The sequence below is a fragment of the Siphateles boraxobius genome, unplaced genomic scaffold, assembly GCF_051911475.1.
Source record: "Siphateles boraxobius isolate OS27281-9 unplaced genomic scaffold, OSU_SipBor_1 12, whole genome shotgun sequence".
Classification (NCBI taxonomy): domain Eukaryota; kingdom Metazoa; phylum Chordata; class Actinopteri; order Cypriniformes; family Leuciscidae; genus Siphateles; species Siphateles boraxobius.
In genome coordinates this window covers 8,888,101-8,903,918 of record NW_027508722.1, presented here as the reverse complement: position 1 = coordinate 8,903,918, position 15,818 = coordinate 8,888,101, and the positions used below count along the sequence as shown (strand labels likewise).

Genomic DNA, 15,818 nt, shown 5'->3' with positions numbered 1-15,818 from the left:
ACGTTGTTGAATCAATGCCCCGTAGAATTAAGGCAGTTCTGAAGGCGAAAGGGGGTCAAACACAGTATTAGTAAGGTGTTCCTAATAATCCTTTAGGTGAGTGTAGATCTGTGTTTACCGTGTCCCATGCAGTTTTCTCACAAGCTCTTGGCACAAACTCCAGGCCTATGCCCGTTAAGGTTCTTTTCTCTCTTATGCTGGTTAGTCTGACTGGGTTCACAAGTATCAACGTGTTCATCACTAACTGTGCAAACCCTCCTCTCCTCTATGACAGGGTTGCTGATATCCTGCGAACCGTGGTTTGCTTCCTGTCTCTGGATTTCATTCGACTGACTTGACTGACTTCGTAAGAAGTACTGATCAATGCGAGGCCCTTGTCCCTTCTCCCTCAAGCATTTAATTTCCCTTGATGAATCTTCAAACCCCTGACAGTTGTCGCCTTGCTCCAGCCACAGACACAAGCTTGGAGTTCAATGACTTTGCTAACTGCAGAGTGGCCTTAGATTACATTCTTGCAACGCAAGGGGGAGCCTGCTCCATTATCGGCCCTGAGTGCTGCACCGTGTTAATGGATCCAACAGGGAACTTGAACAAAATCCAACAAGACATTCTTGATCTTTCAGCAAAATTACACCAGATGACTGAAGTTAATTCTTAATGGTTTGGAAACTTGTTAGGTAAACACTGGCTGTGGATCAAGGAAATAGCAGTTCTGCTCTTGTTTCTTCTACTGGCGTACTATCTATGCGTCCACAGTATCAAGTGTTTCATTCAACAAATGACTCCTCTCACGAGAAAAGGACAGTTCCAACCAGAAAAGACTTTTACAGTAAGAACTTCACGGACCCTAATTGCATGTTTGTTTCTGTGTCAGCATGCAATTACAGAAAATCAACACAGAGAATTTGCTATGTGCCTGTAACAAGCACAGGTTACAAGAATTAACTTTTAAGGATCAAAATTAGTATTTTGTGAGAGTTATTAGAACTCTCAAAGAGGGGACTGTGGGATTACAAATTTAAGAATCTGTTTAAGATCTGCTGATCTTATGTCCTTACATAACATAACATGAAAAACTTAGGTTGAGTACATTGAATTTAGCATATGAGGTATAAATAATGATTATATCAGAGTTTCCAGCAAGAGATTCCTACCAGTACTGTTCTCTCTATTGTAAGTTGAATGAATCAGATTACTGAGACTCTGACCATTTGTCTTCAATGGCTCTCGGAGCCCCTGTCCCAGTTGTTGAATAGTCTGGCTGATTGGATTAGTATCTAGGCATTTGAATCACACTGTTATGCTGATGAGATGAATCCTGTACTTAATTTACATGCTTTGTTTGCATTTACATGTAAATCCCTCCCCCTTGAAAGGTATAAAACTCTACTGTGCTAAGCTATTGAGTTAGACTTGGATGACTACAGCGAAGTCCTCAATAAAGAGTAACTTCTGCTTGAAAAGATATCCCAACGTCTCTGAAGAAAAAGATTCCAACACTGGGCTTAGGGGCTGGAGCGGACGTAGCAGCTGGAGCAGAATCATGGGCTGGAGCTGATCCGTGTGTGGCCCAAACAGGCTCTGGAATTTCGCTCTCTGGAACGGACTGGGGAATTTGGTTCACTGTAACGGACTCAGGAACATTACTCACTGGAACGGACTGAGAATCATTACTCACTGGAACAGATTTGGGGATGCTGCAGTCCTTGGACTTGGAGGGACTGTGAACATTTTTATTGACAGTGCTTTTAAATCCTTCTGTAGTATGGGTCTTCCATTCTGTCAAGTTGTAAGTGGGGGAGTAAATCTGATACACAAAAAACTTTCAGACTTCTCAATTCTGTATTGTTCAGTCAAGAACAATGAGTAGACGCACAACCTCTAGTCATAGCACAAAACACAATTTCATATTTATTTATATATTATGTATGTTATATTAAATTTTGACTTATTATTGGTGAGGGATCTATATAAAAACAGAAATAATGCATGGCTTTCGCTATGTACACCAGATAGGCTATTCTACAGTTGTAGTTTATCCATTTCCTACTTTTTATTCAAACAGTTTGCAAATACTTTCTGGTAGTGAATGTGAAGTAACATGTAATAAGTAATAAGCCTACAGTTTGATCATGATAAAACATACTAAAGTTTGTCCTTAGATCATATCAGGCTCTCAGCATATGACTGATACGTGGTGTGAAAGAGGAGGGGTTTTTTTCTGACACGGAGGACATTGGCCACATCTGCAGTCGCTTTTTCTGAGCAGAGGAGCATTTGTTCTCTTGCTCTATAATCACTGTATCCTTAACGCTATTTTCCATCATGGACTGTGCTTTTGCCAACCTAGATGCTGCTGGATTTCTACAGATTTGGCAACACTTTGATGCTGATGGTGAGAATGTAAAATCATTTCAATTCTGCGTTCAGATGTGATATTTCCATATATTGTGAGTATGTTGTGTTTTAATATTGTGTTCTCTATCTGAATCTGTTCATAAAATTGCATTGATAAATACTTTTCTGCAGATAATGGCTACATTGAAGGGAAAGAGTTGGATGACTTTTTCCTGCTCATGCTGAAGAAATTAGGGCCAGAGGTATGTTAAAAAAAACCTTTATATAATGGTTAACAGTTCAGTAGTTTGTGCACATTTAAATAAGACTATACAAATAGATGAATAAGTTAATTGACAATTACTTATAAATCTAAATGTACACAAATTAATAATCTTTAGTAAACCAATGTTTACTAATTTCATTAATGAAATTTATTATAAAGTGTGCCCAATACATTTTGGGTAATTGTTGTTTTTGATGACACAGGTGTTATTGATACATTGCTGACATTTATGGAAGAACAACAAACATACTATTTTTGTAATTGAGGTCATCAGTTTTCTCTGGCTGTTTACAAACTAGAATCTGTCCTCTCTTTTCTGCAGGAAGCTGACATAATAAAGTCAACAGCCATTTAACATCTGCTGATTTATTTTAAAATCGTTGTGGTACTAGAAATGTTTTTTTTTTTCTGTAATTTTGTTTTATTTTGATGGTTAATGCCACAGTACCGTTACTGTTACTATAACTGTGATAAACTATTTATGTTTTTTTTGTATAGAAACTACATGTGGCGAGCAGGACGAGGCTGAGGGCTTTGAGAAAACGGCGCGATGCCGTTGGCGTGATTAAAGATGAGCGACACCTGTGCGATGCACCGGTCTCGTGTCGTTTTCTCACAGCCCTCGGCCTCGTCCTGCTCGCCACACTATAGTAATCATAATATAAAAAATGTACGTACGTGTACACTTGTGACTGAAATGTTTTGATCTCAGATTGGCACTCATATTCAAATAACTTCTCAGGAAATCAAACACACTTCATTTTTCAGGCAACTGTGGTTTGACACATAAGATAAAAATACATGTTCTGTGTTCTCTACTGATTCTAAAACCCACTACTGTAGTTAGATCTACAATGATCGTGTATATGGTCCACAAATGTTTTGTAGGATAACCAATGACTAATGTACAGTGTTAAATTTTCACTCAATAGTAGTTCTGAAGTTGATATTGCAAAATTTTTACTCTCAGTGAATAAGCGTTATAGTGATGTAAGTAAGCAAGCTTTTATAAATAAATAATGAGCCAGGTGTTCACTGTGTACCAGCATATCTTAAGGGCATTTCTATTAGTGCACAGGTGTACCAATCTAATGGCTTTGCTGAGTGATGTTGGGGAGCTTAATGAGAGGTAAATTATGGAAATGTGGTCATGGAAACAGTTTTTTTTCTGTACTCTCCGTAGGATAAGATAACAAAGGGAAGCGTACAGCAGATAAAGAAGAGGTTTATGTCTGCCTATGATGTTACATCAGATGGACGCCTGCAGATTGAGGAAGTACATCACCTTTTTTTTTTTTTTACATTTCCCTTCAATTTAAATTTATTTTGTAGTGTATAGTCCTATATAGAAGTAAAAACTGACATTTAAAAATTAATATTCCTGTAATATAATAATTTGATGGAGTTGGCTACTCCTCTATAATTAGTCTTTCTGTGTGAAAAGTAAAACAAACAAACAGCTGAATTACTTGCATGCATTGATGGCAGAGGTTTGCTGCAGCTGTTATCTAGCTGCTTTATGGCTTCCGGCTGTTTCCAGCACGGTTGCAGTAGTCAGATCAATGACATGAAAATTATTTGCTTTGTCATGTTAATGGTTGTTTTGCTGCTTTCACATATTTGTGAAATAGATTTGTTAGTAAAGTGGGGCTGGGGATGGTTGAAATACTGGATTAGATATTTCTAGCTGTCAGAGACGAGCTAGAACTACAATTGCTATAATTAATGTGCTGTACAGAGCCACATTGTTACTGAAATCAAATGTGTAGTTTCATAAGTACATAATAGATTTAGCAATTTAACAACTGATTCTTAGGTGATAGCTGGTTTAATTTGCCACTGTTTCACAATGTAAGCAGGGGCTGTAAAGCTGAATAGAATGTGTTAAATGGCTAGTCCACCCCCCAAAAATGAATAATTTACTCCCTCTTATGTTGTTCCAGCCTGTATGACTTTTTCTTCACTGGAACACAATAGATGTTTGGTAAGATGATAAAGGTTTTAAAAAAAAAAAAAAAAAATTTGTTATATACTTTGTCTTTCCATTCCAAATAAATAATTTAAATGAAATTATTTAAACATCAAATAATAATATAAAAATAATAATAAATAAATAAATAAAATAAGTAGCTAGATACATTAAAATGGAGGATTATATGAAAAATTTAATTAATGTAATATTCCTTTATTTTATAACATACTCTTTGATTTTAGAGGTGTATACTTTTGCTCTTGATTTCATATGTTATTGTCTCCATTGGACCTATAGATCTAACAAATCATTTAAAACTGGGGATTCTTTTTTTTTAACCTTTTTATTGATTTAAAAGCCATTATTCTTAGTATTCTAAATAAATATAACTCATCTTTATTAAGTAGCATAGGTCCTATACTCAAAACTATACTTTGTGTCTTTACTATATTTGGTTTCTTTAAATTTTCTTCCATTACCTGAATTACTTTGTCCAATTTTCTAATTATTATTTTACAAATATAAAATATGACTATAATGAGCTTTAAGTTCACCACAACTTCCTAAAGATGAATGATTATACTTAGAGGATATTTCTGGTGTTATAAAATATCTCATATTTATTTTCCAAGCGTATTCTTGCCAATAAGGAGATTGCTGTTTTTTTTTATTTCTTTTAAACTCTGTTTCCAATCTCCTTCAGTTATTTTATGGTCTACTCTAACTCAACTTCCCATTTTATTTTAATACTATATAATCCCTTATCTTTGTCCCCCTTATATTATTTATTCGTCCTATTAAATTATATACTTTATGCTCTGTACATTGTTCTAACTTTAATCATAAAGCACATCAGAGGGTGAATATTGTCTAAAGTTTTTACTTTAATTTAATCTTTTAAATAACTTCTTATTACTTCTATAATAACTTCTTCTTTATTTGAAAATAGTTTCCTATAGACAATACATATTTCCCCCCGTTTTTCTCAAATGTCTCCATCGCGTTGTCTACATAAATTTGATCTAATAAGATCAAATCTAATAAGCCCTTTGCCAGCCCAAACCTTCACCTTCATAACCATCATTAAAAGTATTTGTATTAAAATACTTTTAATACAAATATTTGTATTAAAAGTTTTGTTTTGTTTTAATACAAAAATACCCCCCCCCCCCCCCATTCTCCTATTCCTTTACTTTTTTATAAAACCTTTTTTTCATTATTTTTTATTCTTAACCAAGTTTTACTCCTGATTTCCCCTCATCCCAGATACATTTTCTAAAAATGCTATGGTATTTTTTGAATCTACTAAGGTGTATATAAACTGGAAGATTTTGAAACAGAAATAAGAATCTCGGGAGTATACTAATTTTAATTGTACTTATTTTTTCAAACAAAGATAATTGTAATATGTTCCACCTTTTGAAATCAATTATTATAGTAGTTTCTAAAATATCATAATTACACTTATACATTTTCTACATTGTTTGGAATTAACAGTTTGCTTTTCCTGTTTTCCTGTTTGGAATTCCAACAGTTTGGAATTACAGTTTGCTTTCATTTAATATTATATTTCTTTTTAAAATCTTTTGTAATTTACTCCCTTTTCCAGCTTCTGTCTTATTAAAATTAAATTTATATCCTGACAAATCTCCATATAACTCTATATCTTCTAACACCGAGGATAATGATGTTTCTCTCTTAAACATCTGTTAAAAACAAGATCACATCATCTGCATAAAAAGCAAGTTTATGTTCCCCATTCTTGATTTTAAGACCTTTTATTAAAGAATTGATTTGTATTCTCTGAGCTAAGGGCTCTATACAAAAAGCAAATATCTGGGGTGACAAGGGATCCCCTTGTCTTGTCTCTCTCAATTATGCAAATTTCTCTGAAAAAACCCCTCCCTCATAATTACAGTCTCACATAAACAACTAATAAAACAAACTCCTGACAATGCAAAACAAAGATTGACTCTTATCAATGGACATCCAACTGTGGCATCATTCACAAGTTTGCCTAATATTGTCCAAAATTTCTTTTGATTTTGGACAAAGGGGTCTCCAAATTCTCAATGCATTTGCTCCCCTGTAACAATTGGTGGTTTTTAACTGTATAAATTATATGTCTTTCCTCCTCTTAACTTTTACAAAACAAGAAAAAAAGAGAAGGAGAGAAAAACTGTGGGAGAGAGGGAAAGAGATGTAGCTAATTAGCTCAAAAGGGAAATATGAATGATTAATAATAACTTGTTTTAATTAATTGTAAATATTTCAATCAGTTAATCGAATTAACTTGATAAAGCTGAATTAATATTACAATAAGTTAATCTGTTAATCTATCGAACACTCAGTATTGATCGTCTATCAAGGCTCAGAAAAGAGATTTTTCTTGGCCTAATTAAATTAATCATAATTAATGGATTAAAGCAGTGGTTCTTAACAATTTTTACTCCAAGGCCCACCTCCTCTCTGAATCAATACTACAAGCCCCCCCAACATCACCACCATCTTTTTTTATCCACAAAAATATCTGGTTATTACTTTTCATCTCCATGTTATTGATTTTTTAAACAAAATAAATTCAATATAGATTTAAACCAAAAATCTCATTGCAGACATTCTTTACAACTTAAAAATGTACTCATGTGTGCTCAAAAATGGACTCAGTTATACCAGAGAATGTCTAATAAAGTGAGAACTTTCACTCTCAGAAAACTTCCGGCTTCTGAACTGGTTGCAGTTCCACTCTGGTTCCATATGAGGGCGCTCACAGGACGAGTGCAGACTGAATTGAGGTCAATGGAGCTATACCCCTCAAAATCCACTTTTCTCAGGATATAATTTTTTGTCTAGTAATTTGGATGTTGCATTCGAAAGGATATGCAAATAGGTATTAGTTTTTTTAGAGTCACTTATTTGCTTTAAAAAGTCTTTTAAAATGTCAATGAGTCATACACATCGTACGACCAGAGATACTGTTTTACGGCAATCCTTCAGTCACTTTGGTGCTTTCGCGCTCTGCACTTTCTTTTCTCTCGAGGCATCGACAACACCGCTGACACTATGGAGCTAGAAATGTGTCTTTATTACATGTGAGAAAATAAATGATCTGAGAGAAGAAAAAAAAAGTTTGAGAGAAAAAGTTATCACACTGATAGCAAAAAAGCATTTCATGAGAGAAAAAAGAATATTTGAGAGAAAAAGTTTTCATACCAATAGCAAAAAATAATATTTGAGACTAAAAAAGTTTTGAGAGAAAGTATTTTCTCATAGAACATAAAAAAATATAAATTTGAAATTTTTAAAATTATTTCTGAGAAAAAAAATCTCTCTTAAAATACTTGGAAAAAAAATCTCAAATATATATTTTTTGCTATCAGTGTGAAAACATTTTCTCTAAAAATAAAAAGTGTTTCTCTCAAAACGCTTTTCTTTGCTCTCGATGCAATTTTTTGCTCTCGTGTCAGGATTTTGCTTTAGCTGTGAAAATTGTGTCATGGGCGGGGCCACGTTCTTTTTTTCCTATTGGAACGTTCCTATTGGCCAGTCGGGTGAGCATCGTCTTGTCTTAGGAGTCGAACTGAATCATTACACCATTGTTCGCGTTCGGTTCACCTAGATAGATGCAGTCTCTGCCTTAGAGTTTAGATTCTCTGCCCGAGCCCAGGCCCGACCTCGGGCCGATATTTCCCGTCACCATCCTCGGGCCAGGCCGGGCTTTTGATCTAGAGACGTGCACTCCCAACGCAAGAGAGTGTGGCGCGGGACTAGGTTTGATGGCCGAGTGCGAGCGCGGGCGCGGGCTGTAATGCACTCACTCTGTGTGTGTGGGTTCCGGGAGAATAAAACGATTTGTGGGACTCCCGCAAACTAGAAATATCTATGAATAAAACATAAAAACTAATACATTTTTATTCATCTGTTGCAGAAAAACAACAAGAACAACTAAAACAAAATACAAATGATTTACAGGCCAGAGTTTTGTTTTATAACATGTTTGCAGCGTTGAGCGATGTAGCCAATCACAGACATATGTGTTGATTTCTTGAACGCAATGGCCAATCAGAAGCATTTAAGATAGTCTCCCCTCACTGCTCAAAACGGACTTTTTGTTCAGAGTTGAATTCTGTATGCTGGCAAATCCTCTAATTATAACAAACAAAGTGTATATATTATGAAAGATTCATTGTGCAGTCAGCGTCATTGATAATAACAGAGATGTGTGAGATCGCGATGAACTGATGTCAGCTTTAGGGATTTTTCAGGGAGCGCACTTTGCGCGCATTCAGTCATGCCAAACCATGCACTCAGTAGCTGCTTGATTTTATGTTATAACAGTGGTTTGTGTGTTAATGCTTTAATAACACATAATTTATCAGGAGCATTTATGCTGATGTGTATGATGGCGACACGTAGGCTAACTTGAAAGTATTTGGAGGTGCAGAACAGAGGAGGAGGAGAAAGTAACATAGAAAGTAGTTGAGAACGTCAGTTATAACGACCCACGTATTAAAATGGTCGGGACTCGGGTTTAAATCGGGCTCGGGCTCATAATTATTGTTAATGCGTCGGGCTGGGCTCGGACACAACGTGCACGGGCTCGGGTAGGGTCGGGCTTGATTTTTTGGGCCTGATCTAAGCTCTAAGTCGAGCACGGACACTCCAATGTTTGGGTAAGATGATGACACACACAACTGGATGTTAGCTGGCTGAGCAAGTTCAGCATCACTGAAGATTAAACATTAAAAATAGCACTCATATTCATGAATGAATGTGTATTATATTATTAGCTTGCTAATCGCTAGTAAAGCTAATTATTAATTAGCCATCATGCTAGGTAAACTTGCATGAGTGCTATTGTTTAATGTGTAATCTTCAGTGATGCTGAACTTGCTCAGCCAGCTACCCATCGAGTTGTGTGTGTGTCATCATCTGCAGAGACGGCATCTATCTAGGTGAACCGAACGCGAACAATGGTGTAATGATTCAGTTCGACTCCTAAGACAAGACGATGCTCACCCGACTGGCCAATAGGAACGTTCCAATAGGAAAAAAAGAACGTGGCCCCGCCCATGACACAATTTTCACAGCTAAAGCAAAATCCTGACACGAGAGCAAAAAATTGCATCGAGAGCAAAGAAAAGCGTTTTGAACGAAACACTTTTTATTTTTAGAGAAAATGTTTTCACACTGATAGCAAAAAATATATATTCGAGATTTTTTTCAAAGTATTTTGAGAGAGATTTTTTTTCTCAGAAATAATTTTAAAAATTTCAAATTTATATTTTTTTATGTTCTATGAGAAAATACTTTCTCTCAAAACTTTTTTAGTCTCAAATATTATTTTTTGCTATTGGTATGAAAACTTTTTCTCTCAAATATTCTTTTTTCTCTCATGAAATGCTTTTTTGCTATCAGTGTGATAACTTTTTCTCTCAAACTTTTTTTTTCTTCTCTCAGATCATTTATTTTCTCACATGTAATAAAGACACATTTCTAGCTCCATATGACACAGGTAAATACACGTGCTAGAAGAGTTTTTGTTTTGTTGTTTTAAAAGACCACGCCGAAAATACACACACACATTCTGGTCCCGCAGATGCCACGATGCCATCAAGCGGTATATCTGGTCGTAATCAGTCCTTCACTGACCAATCAGCGTTCATTAGCAGAATGCTAGCATGTTATAGGCAACAACAACTCAACCTGTAAGAAATCGAAAGGACATAAGTACTCGTTCATTCAACTTTCGACCTATAACCCATGTTAATCTTGCAAAACCTACAATCAAATCTGAGATTTCTCAACGGAAATCGGATGACAGAGAGACATTTAGCCGTTTAGCGCCATAGACTCCCATTCATTTTGCACTCAGAGCGTCTGATGCTGTTTACATAAACACCACTGATCCTTATAAACTTCTTAAAAGCACGCTGTTTCTGCGAGCTTCCGTTATAAAACACTCATAGTACATTCATTTTGACAACTATGTGAATATAAACTGTGTTAATGCAGAAATATTATGGTATAGCGAGGTGATGCTTTGTTAATATTTGTAACTTATTAATAATAAAATCAATTAATTATATTAATATATTTAAATTAATTCTAAGTTATCTCACGACCCCCAGGTTGAGAACCACTAGTTGTGTCAGCAAATTGTTTCCCATCGTGTTTTCGATCAACGCAGTTAGGGGAGAGCAACTGCACCTGACTGCACAATCCGACATAGCCGCCTCGCGAGAGTTTTTTGACATAGGTCAGCATGACATCAAAGCCAGTTGGACTACACTCGGACACATTTCCAATCAGCATACATTTTGCGGTGATCCAGTTCTGTGCAGATTTTGCTTATCTCAAATGAGCCTAATGTATTTGCTGCTACGATCAATGTCTACTGACTAGCCAATAAAAATGCAACATGAAATAGCATATTGATCAACACGACATGGCACTAAAACTTCAAACTATACTTACAAGCCCCATTTACAAAATTTGCATGCCGCTTTTCCATAGCTATTTCTTGGCTCTTTTCTCATCCATTTCCATATTCTCCTTTTTTTTCAGTGCACATAACCACAATCATGGGCTTCAGAAGCAAAAAATATGTGGGTGGGTCATCCTCCAGATTTTTTTACTGGAATAGATTAGGGGCGTTCCCGAAGCCAAATACCTTTTTTAAAATCTCTATGCAATAATGAGTGAAGTGAATGAGTGAGAGAAAAAATTAAATGAGCGGAAATCCGTCTATGCGTGCATCTCTCAGAAATCAGAGCTTGCTTGGCAAGAGTAGACCTAACATCAACACAAATAGGCTACTACATTCTCTACGATATGATATTGTACATTATTGTATGTGTATTTAAATGATTTATGCCTTGTACAACATGATAGGCTACTCGAATGAATGGAATAAGCACAGCACAGTCAAAAAATCAAACAGCGCGTTAATTGCCATCTCTGCGCGTCTCCGTCTCAGCAACCAAACCAGCTCTAATAGCCAATAATCAACTAAGATTCATATACATTAGTTAATTACTACTTGATATGTCTATTTAAATGTTTTAAACTTCGTATGATCTGTATTCTAACTATTAGAAGCTCCGGTTCCCATAGGAACCTGAGACTAGTTCCGGCACTTATGACCACAATTCCCAAAGTGCGATTCATCTTGCTCTATTTGTTTACCTCAAGCGCATGCTGATGGCATTTTATTCTTCTATACTAACTTGAGTCGTAGGTAGCCTACGATTTAATAGGTGTCATCATCGTACAGTCTTTGGCTGCGTCCGAAAACTGATAAATGCTGTTTGGCCAACAAACGAACAGTGTATGATTATGATTTAGGCGGCATAATAGGTCAGAAGTCAGATTGGATCGGAACTTTTTGACAATATTTATTCAGTTCATCTGGTTAGGGGTCGGAGTCATCACGCCGGTATGGAGATGAGTTTCTTGAGGTGTCATTGAGGCCTTCACAGTGTTGATGAGGCTGGAACTCTAGGGATGCGTTGTCGTCGTGTCCATGTGATGGTCCTTCATCAGATCTGGATATGGCCTGGATCTGATATCCCACAATCCTGTGCTTTCCATTCTGTTACAGTTGAGTGAAGCCCCTTTCACACAGAGATTCCGGAAAATACAAGGATAAAGTGACCTGGGATTTGACCCGGGTTCGTTTGATTTTGGTTCATTCACACTGCCAGTGACACACAACCCGTAAAAATCCCGTAAAGACACGTGACATCGATGTGACATGTAATGTCTCAGCAGCGTCTATAGTTTGCTTATGAGCTTCGATTTCTCTCTCTCGAGAAACCACGCTTGTGCATTTTTTTCTCTGATTCAATCATATACTAGCGCATTACGTACCGTATCACTAGTCAAGTCAAGTCACCTTTATTTATATAGCGCTTTTTACAATACAAATTGTTTCAAAGCAGCTTAACAGAGATAACAGGAAAGTAAAGTTGTAATAGTCAGAGGTGGAAAGAGTAATAAAATATTCTACTCAAGTAAAAGTACTACTACTTCAATGAAATTTTACTTAAGTACAAGTAAAAGTACCGGTCTAAAAATCTACTCAAGTAAAAGTAAAAAGTAGCTAATTTAAAATTGACTCAGAGTAAAAGTTACTGAGTTACTTTTTTAACAGCGGGGGTGGGGTGGGGGACCCTCCCGTGTAGGGTTGTAATGGTATAAGATTTTCACAGTATGGTAACATCTCAGAAAATATCACGGTTTACAGTATTAATCAATTGTTAAATAAATAAACTGTATTACTAAATTATAGGTATTATTATTATTATCATCAGTTAAAATGACAGTTAAATTAATGAAAACAGGAATTTTTTTTTGGTTGAACAAATGCTTTTATTATAACAAACTTGAAATAATTTGTTTGTTTATTAAAATTTCAATAAAACATGTCTAATCAATTAAATTCGATAATTAATAATGAATTAGATTAACAACTTATTTTTAACATTAATAATTTATTAAAATGTTTAAGAATAATATTGTCCTATGAAATGTATTTTATTCAGAAAATTAATGTTTCTTTTTATTAGGGGTGTAACGATATTCGAACCAAACCGAAGAACCGCGATACAGAACCCACGATTCGAATGGCGATACTCTCATGGCATACCGAACACGCCCCGCCCTGCAAGTTACCCCGGCCCCGCCCAGCCCGGCTCATTGATTGGACCTGGAATCAGTGTTGCCAAGTCCGCTTATTATAAGCGACTTTGGGCTTGTTTTTCTGTAAAGTCGCTTACAAATATTGGTAGTCGCGGGTCGCGTTTTTTTTTGGGCTTGTTTCTAAAGTGTAGTTGCTTATTTGAGCTTGTTCTCAGCTCGTTGTCAAGTAGATATTTTCTATATGTTATTTAAACGTGGGAGTTTGTCTTGCCTGTTCCCTCTGTCTCTCCCCTTTCGCTATACACAGAGTTTTTTCCCACCCACATCCTGCTTCTAATTGGCTCTGACCCAGATGGCAATGAGTACTAGCCAATCAGAGGCAGAGCAGGGCAATCGGTTTTTTTTCTGGTTAGGAAAACGTCAGTGAGTGACGTTTAAATGAAAATACGTGCGAGTCGCGACCGTCGCGACTGATGGTGACTGGACTGTAGGAGAGTTTTTATATATAAATTATATTTTAGATATTATAGATATAGATATTATAGTTTAATATTGTTTAACCCTTTAACTGTCACTCCCCCTTTTTTCGCATAGACATGAAAATCCCTATTCAAACTTAAATGGTTGTAATTCAAGAATGCTTTGGAATATAGACCTATGGTTTGTCTTGTTTTAAAGAAGACATTTGCCAGATTAATGTTGAAGTGAAGTATTATGAAATTATGAAAGTGAAACAGAAAAAAAGTTATACAAGTTTGAGTTTATGAAAATGAACAATGTAAAAATATAATTATTTATATTTTATATAATATATATATATATATTACTAAATATATTTTACTCTAAAACTGCCAGAAAATGTAAGCCAAAAATCTGAAGAAGTTGTGTTCCAAATTTTAGGTTGATATCTCAAAAAATGAGCTTTCAGTAAGATTTTATTTGGCCGCAGTACCAACATTTTTCACTAGATGGACAGCCAAGCTTCATTACAGAAGAAAAATAAACTACCGTGTGCACAGTTTTACAAAACTGGGCACAGTTTACCAATCTGTTCACATGGATGTAAATTGACAATCTGTACCCACAGTTTAAAACTATCTGTCACCACGGATTGTAACAGTAGCGGCAGTGCGGAGTAAACGCGAGTAAACGCGATCATCTCTTCCTCAGTTACAGAATAAACATGAATGGACACCTGAAGGTATGTTGAAAAATACAGTATACTTACTGAAAGGCATCATAACTCGTGTAATCGCTCAATCAGTGTTTCAGCAGCGCAAAGACGTCAATAAAACTGCATAGCTTGTCACTAGCATTATATTTACCTCAGCAGGAAGTGATTAAGTGTCCACAACTTGTTGGTTCCTAGAGAAATTAACTCTTGCACTAAATAAATGCACAATATTATCCTATATATTATATTTTACTTAACCTGTTAATTATATCTTGATTATTTAAAGTATGTTTAAAATATCTTTAATGAAAATGACAGCAACTGTGTAAATTATTATATTTCAATAACAAATTAAAGTAAAGTTAATGCAAAAACTGCCTTATGTTCAGTTTACATGTTTTCATACAATGTGTTGGGTGTTGATTATTATATCTAAAAAATAAATAGCATCTAAATTTAGGCTCTGTTGTTAACCTTTCATGTTATAGTAATTTGCGGCTCCCTATACAGCATTAGCAGATTTTTAATCCTTGCAAAAGGTTTAATTGTAATTGAATTAATTTAAAGACAAAGACACCATTTTTTCATTAAACCACTGTTTACAATTCTTTTTTAGCCTTCTAAACCGAACCGAACCGAGACGTCAAAACCCTGGGAAAACCGAACCGTCAGTTTTGTGTATCGTTACACCCCTACTTTTTATGATTTAATCCAAATATATTATCAAAAAACGGTGGTAATCAAATGTAAATTTAAACTTGTGTCCTTTTATTTTTTGGGGAAGCGCTGCAAAAACAGATTTACTAAATGGAACCATGGACAAAAAAATATATTCCTTTAAATAATGTTCAAATAAAATGTATTATTATTGTTGTTGTTATTATTATTTTGAGAAGTAGGCTACGTTCTATTGTATGCCTACAATAGTAATATATTTCTGTCATAATTTCTCCTAGTAAAACCGAACTTTTATTTTGACGGGTTGTGAAGACCTGTTTCAAAGTGTATTTGACAATGGTTTTTCTCAAATAAAATTATGAAAATGCTCATTAGGCGTTCTCTCAGAGCAGCTCTGGAAAGTTCATGTATTCATATCCTCAAATTGTTTGTGAGACGCTGAAAACACCATGAACGTCACGAGTACTTGAGTATGTAGTAGACAAACGCAGCTCAGCAGAACAAATAGGGTTATATATTTACATGCAGTATTTTTGTGCTTAGCTTAAATATTCACAGACCATGTCGCGATTGGATTTATTGCACAGTTCTACTTTCCATGTATTCATCCATCCATTTTTTTGCATGTTTTACGTGACATCTGCATTAAGTGAATTCCATTTTCATGACTGGATTCCGGGATTCCCTTTGCATCACGTAAATCGGGACATACCTTTATCTGCAGGAGG

General features: G+C 35.4%; 1 protein-coding gene across 3 annotated transcripts in view; it reads left to right on the top strand.

Annotated features, from left to right (window-relative positions):
• Positions 1–2,244: 2,244 nt before the first annotated feature.
• scgn (secretagogin, EF-hand calcium binding protein) overlaps positions 2,245–15,818 on the top strand; it is a 64,250-nt gene continuing 50,676 nt past the window's right edge. For 2 of the 3 annotated variants that reach the window (XM_077204848.1, XM_077204847.1), the window contains exons 1-3: positions 2,271–2,395; positions 2,530–2,600; positions 3,807–3,899. In XM_077204848.1, coding sequence (XP_077060963.1) covers positions 2,326–2,395; positions 2,530–2,600; positions 3,807–3,899 — 234 coding nt within the window. In that variant the 5' untranslated portion in view covers positions 2,271–2,325. Of the gene's footprint in view, positions 2,396–2,529; positions 2,601–3,806; positions 3,900–15,818 lie in introns of all 3 variants that reach the window. The other variant, XM_077204846.1, reaches the window with a different exon arrangement.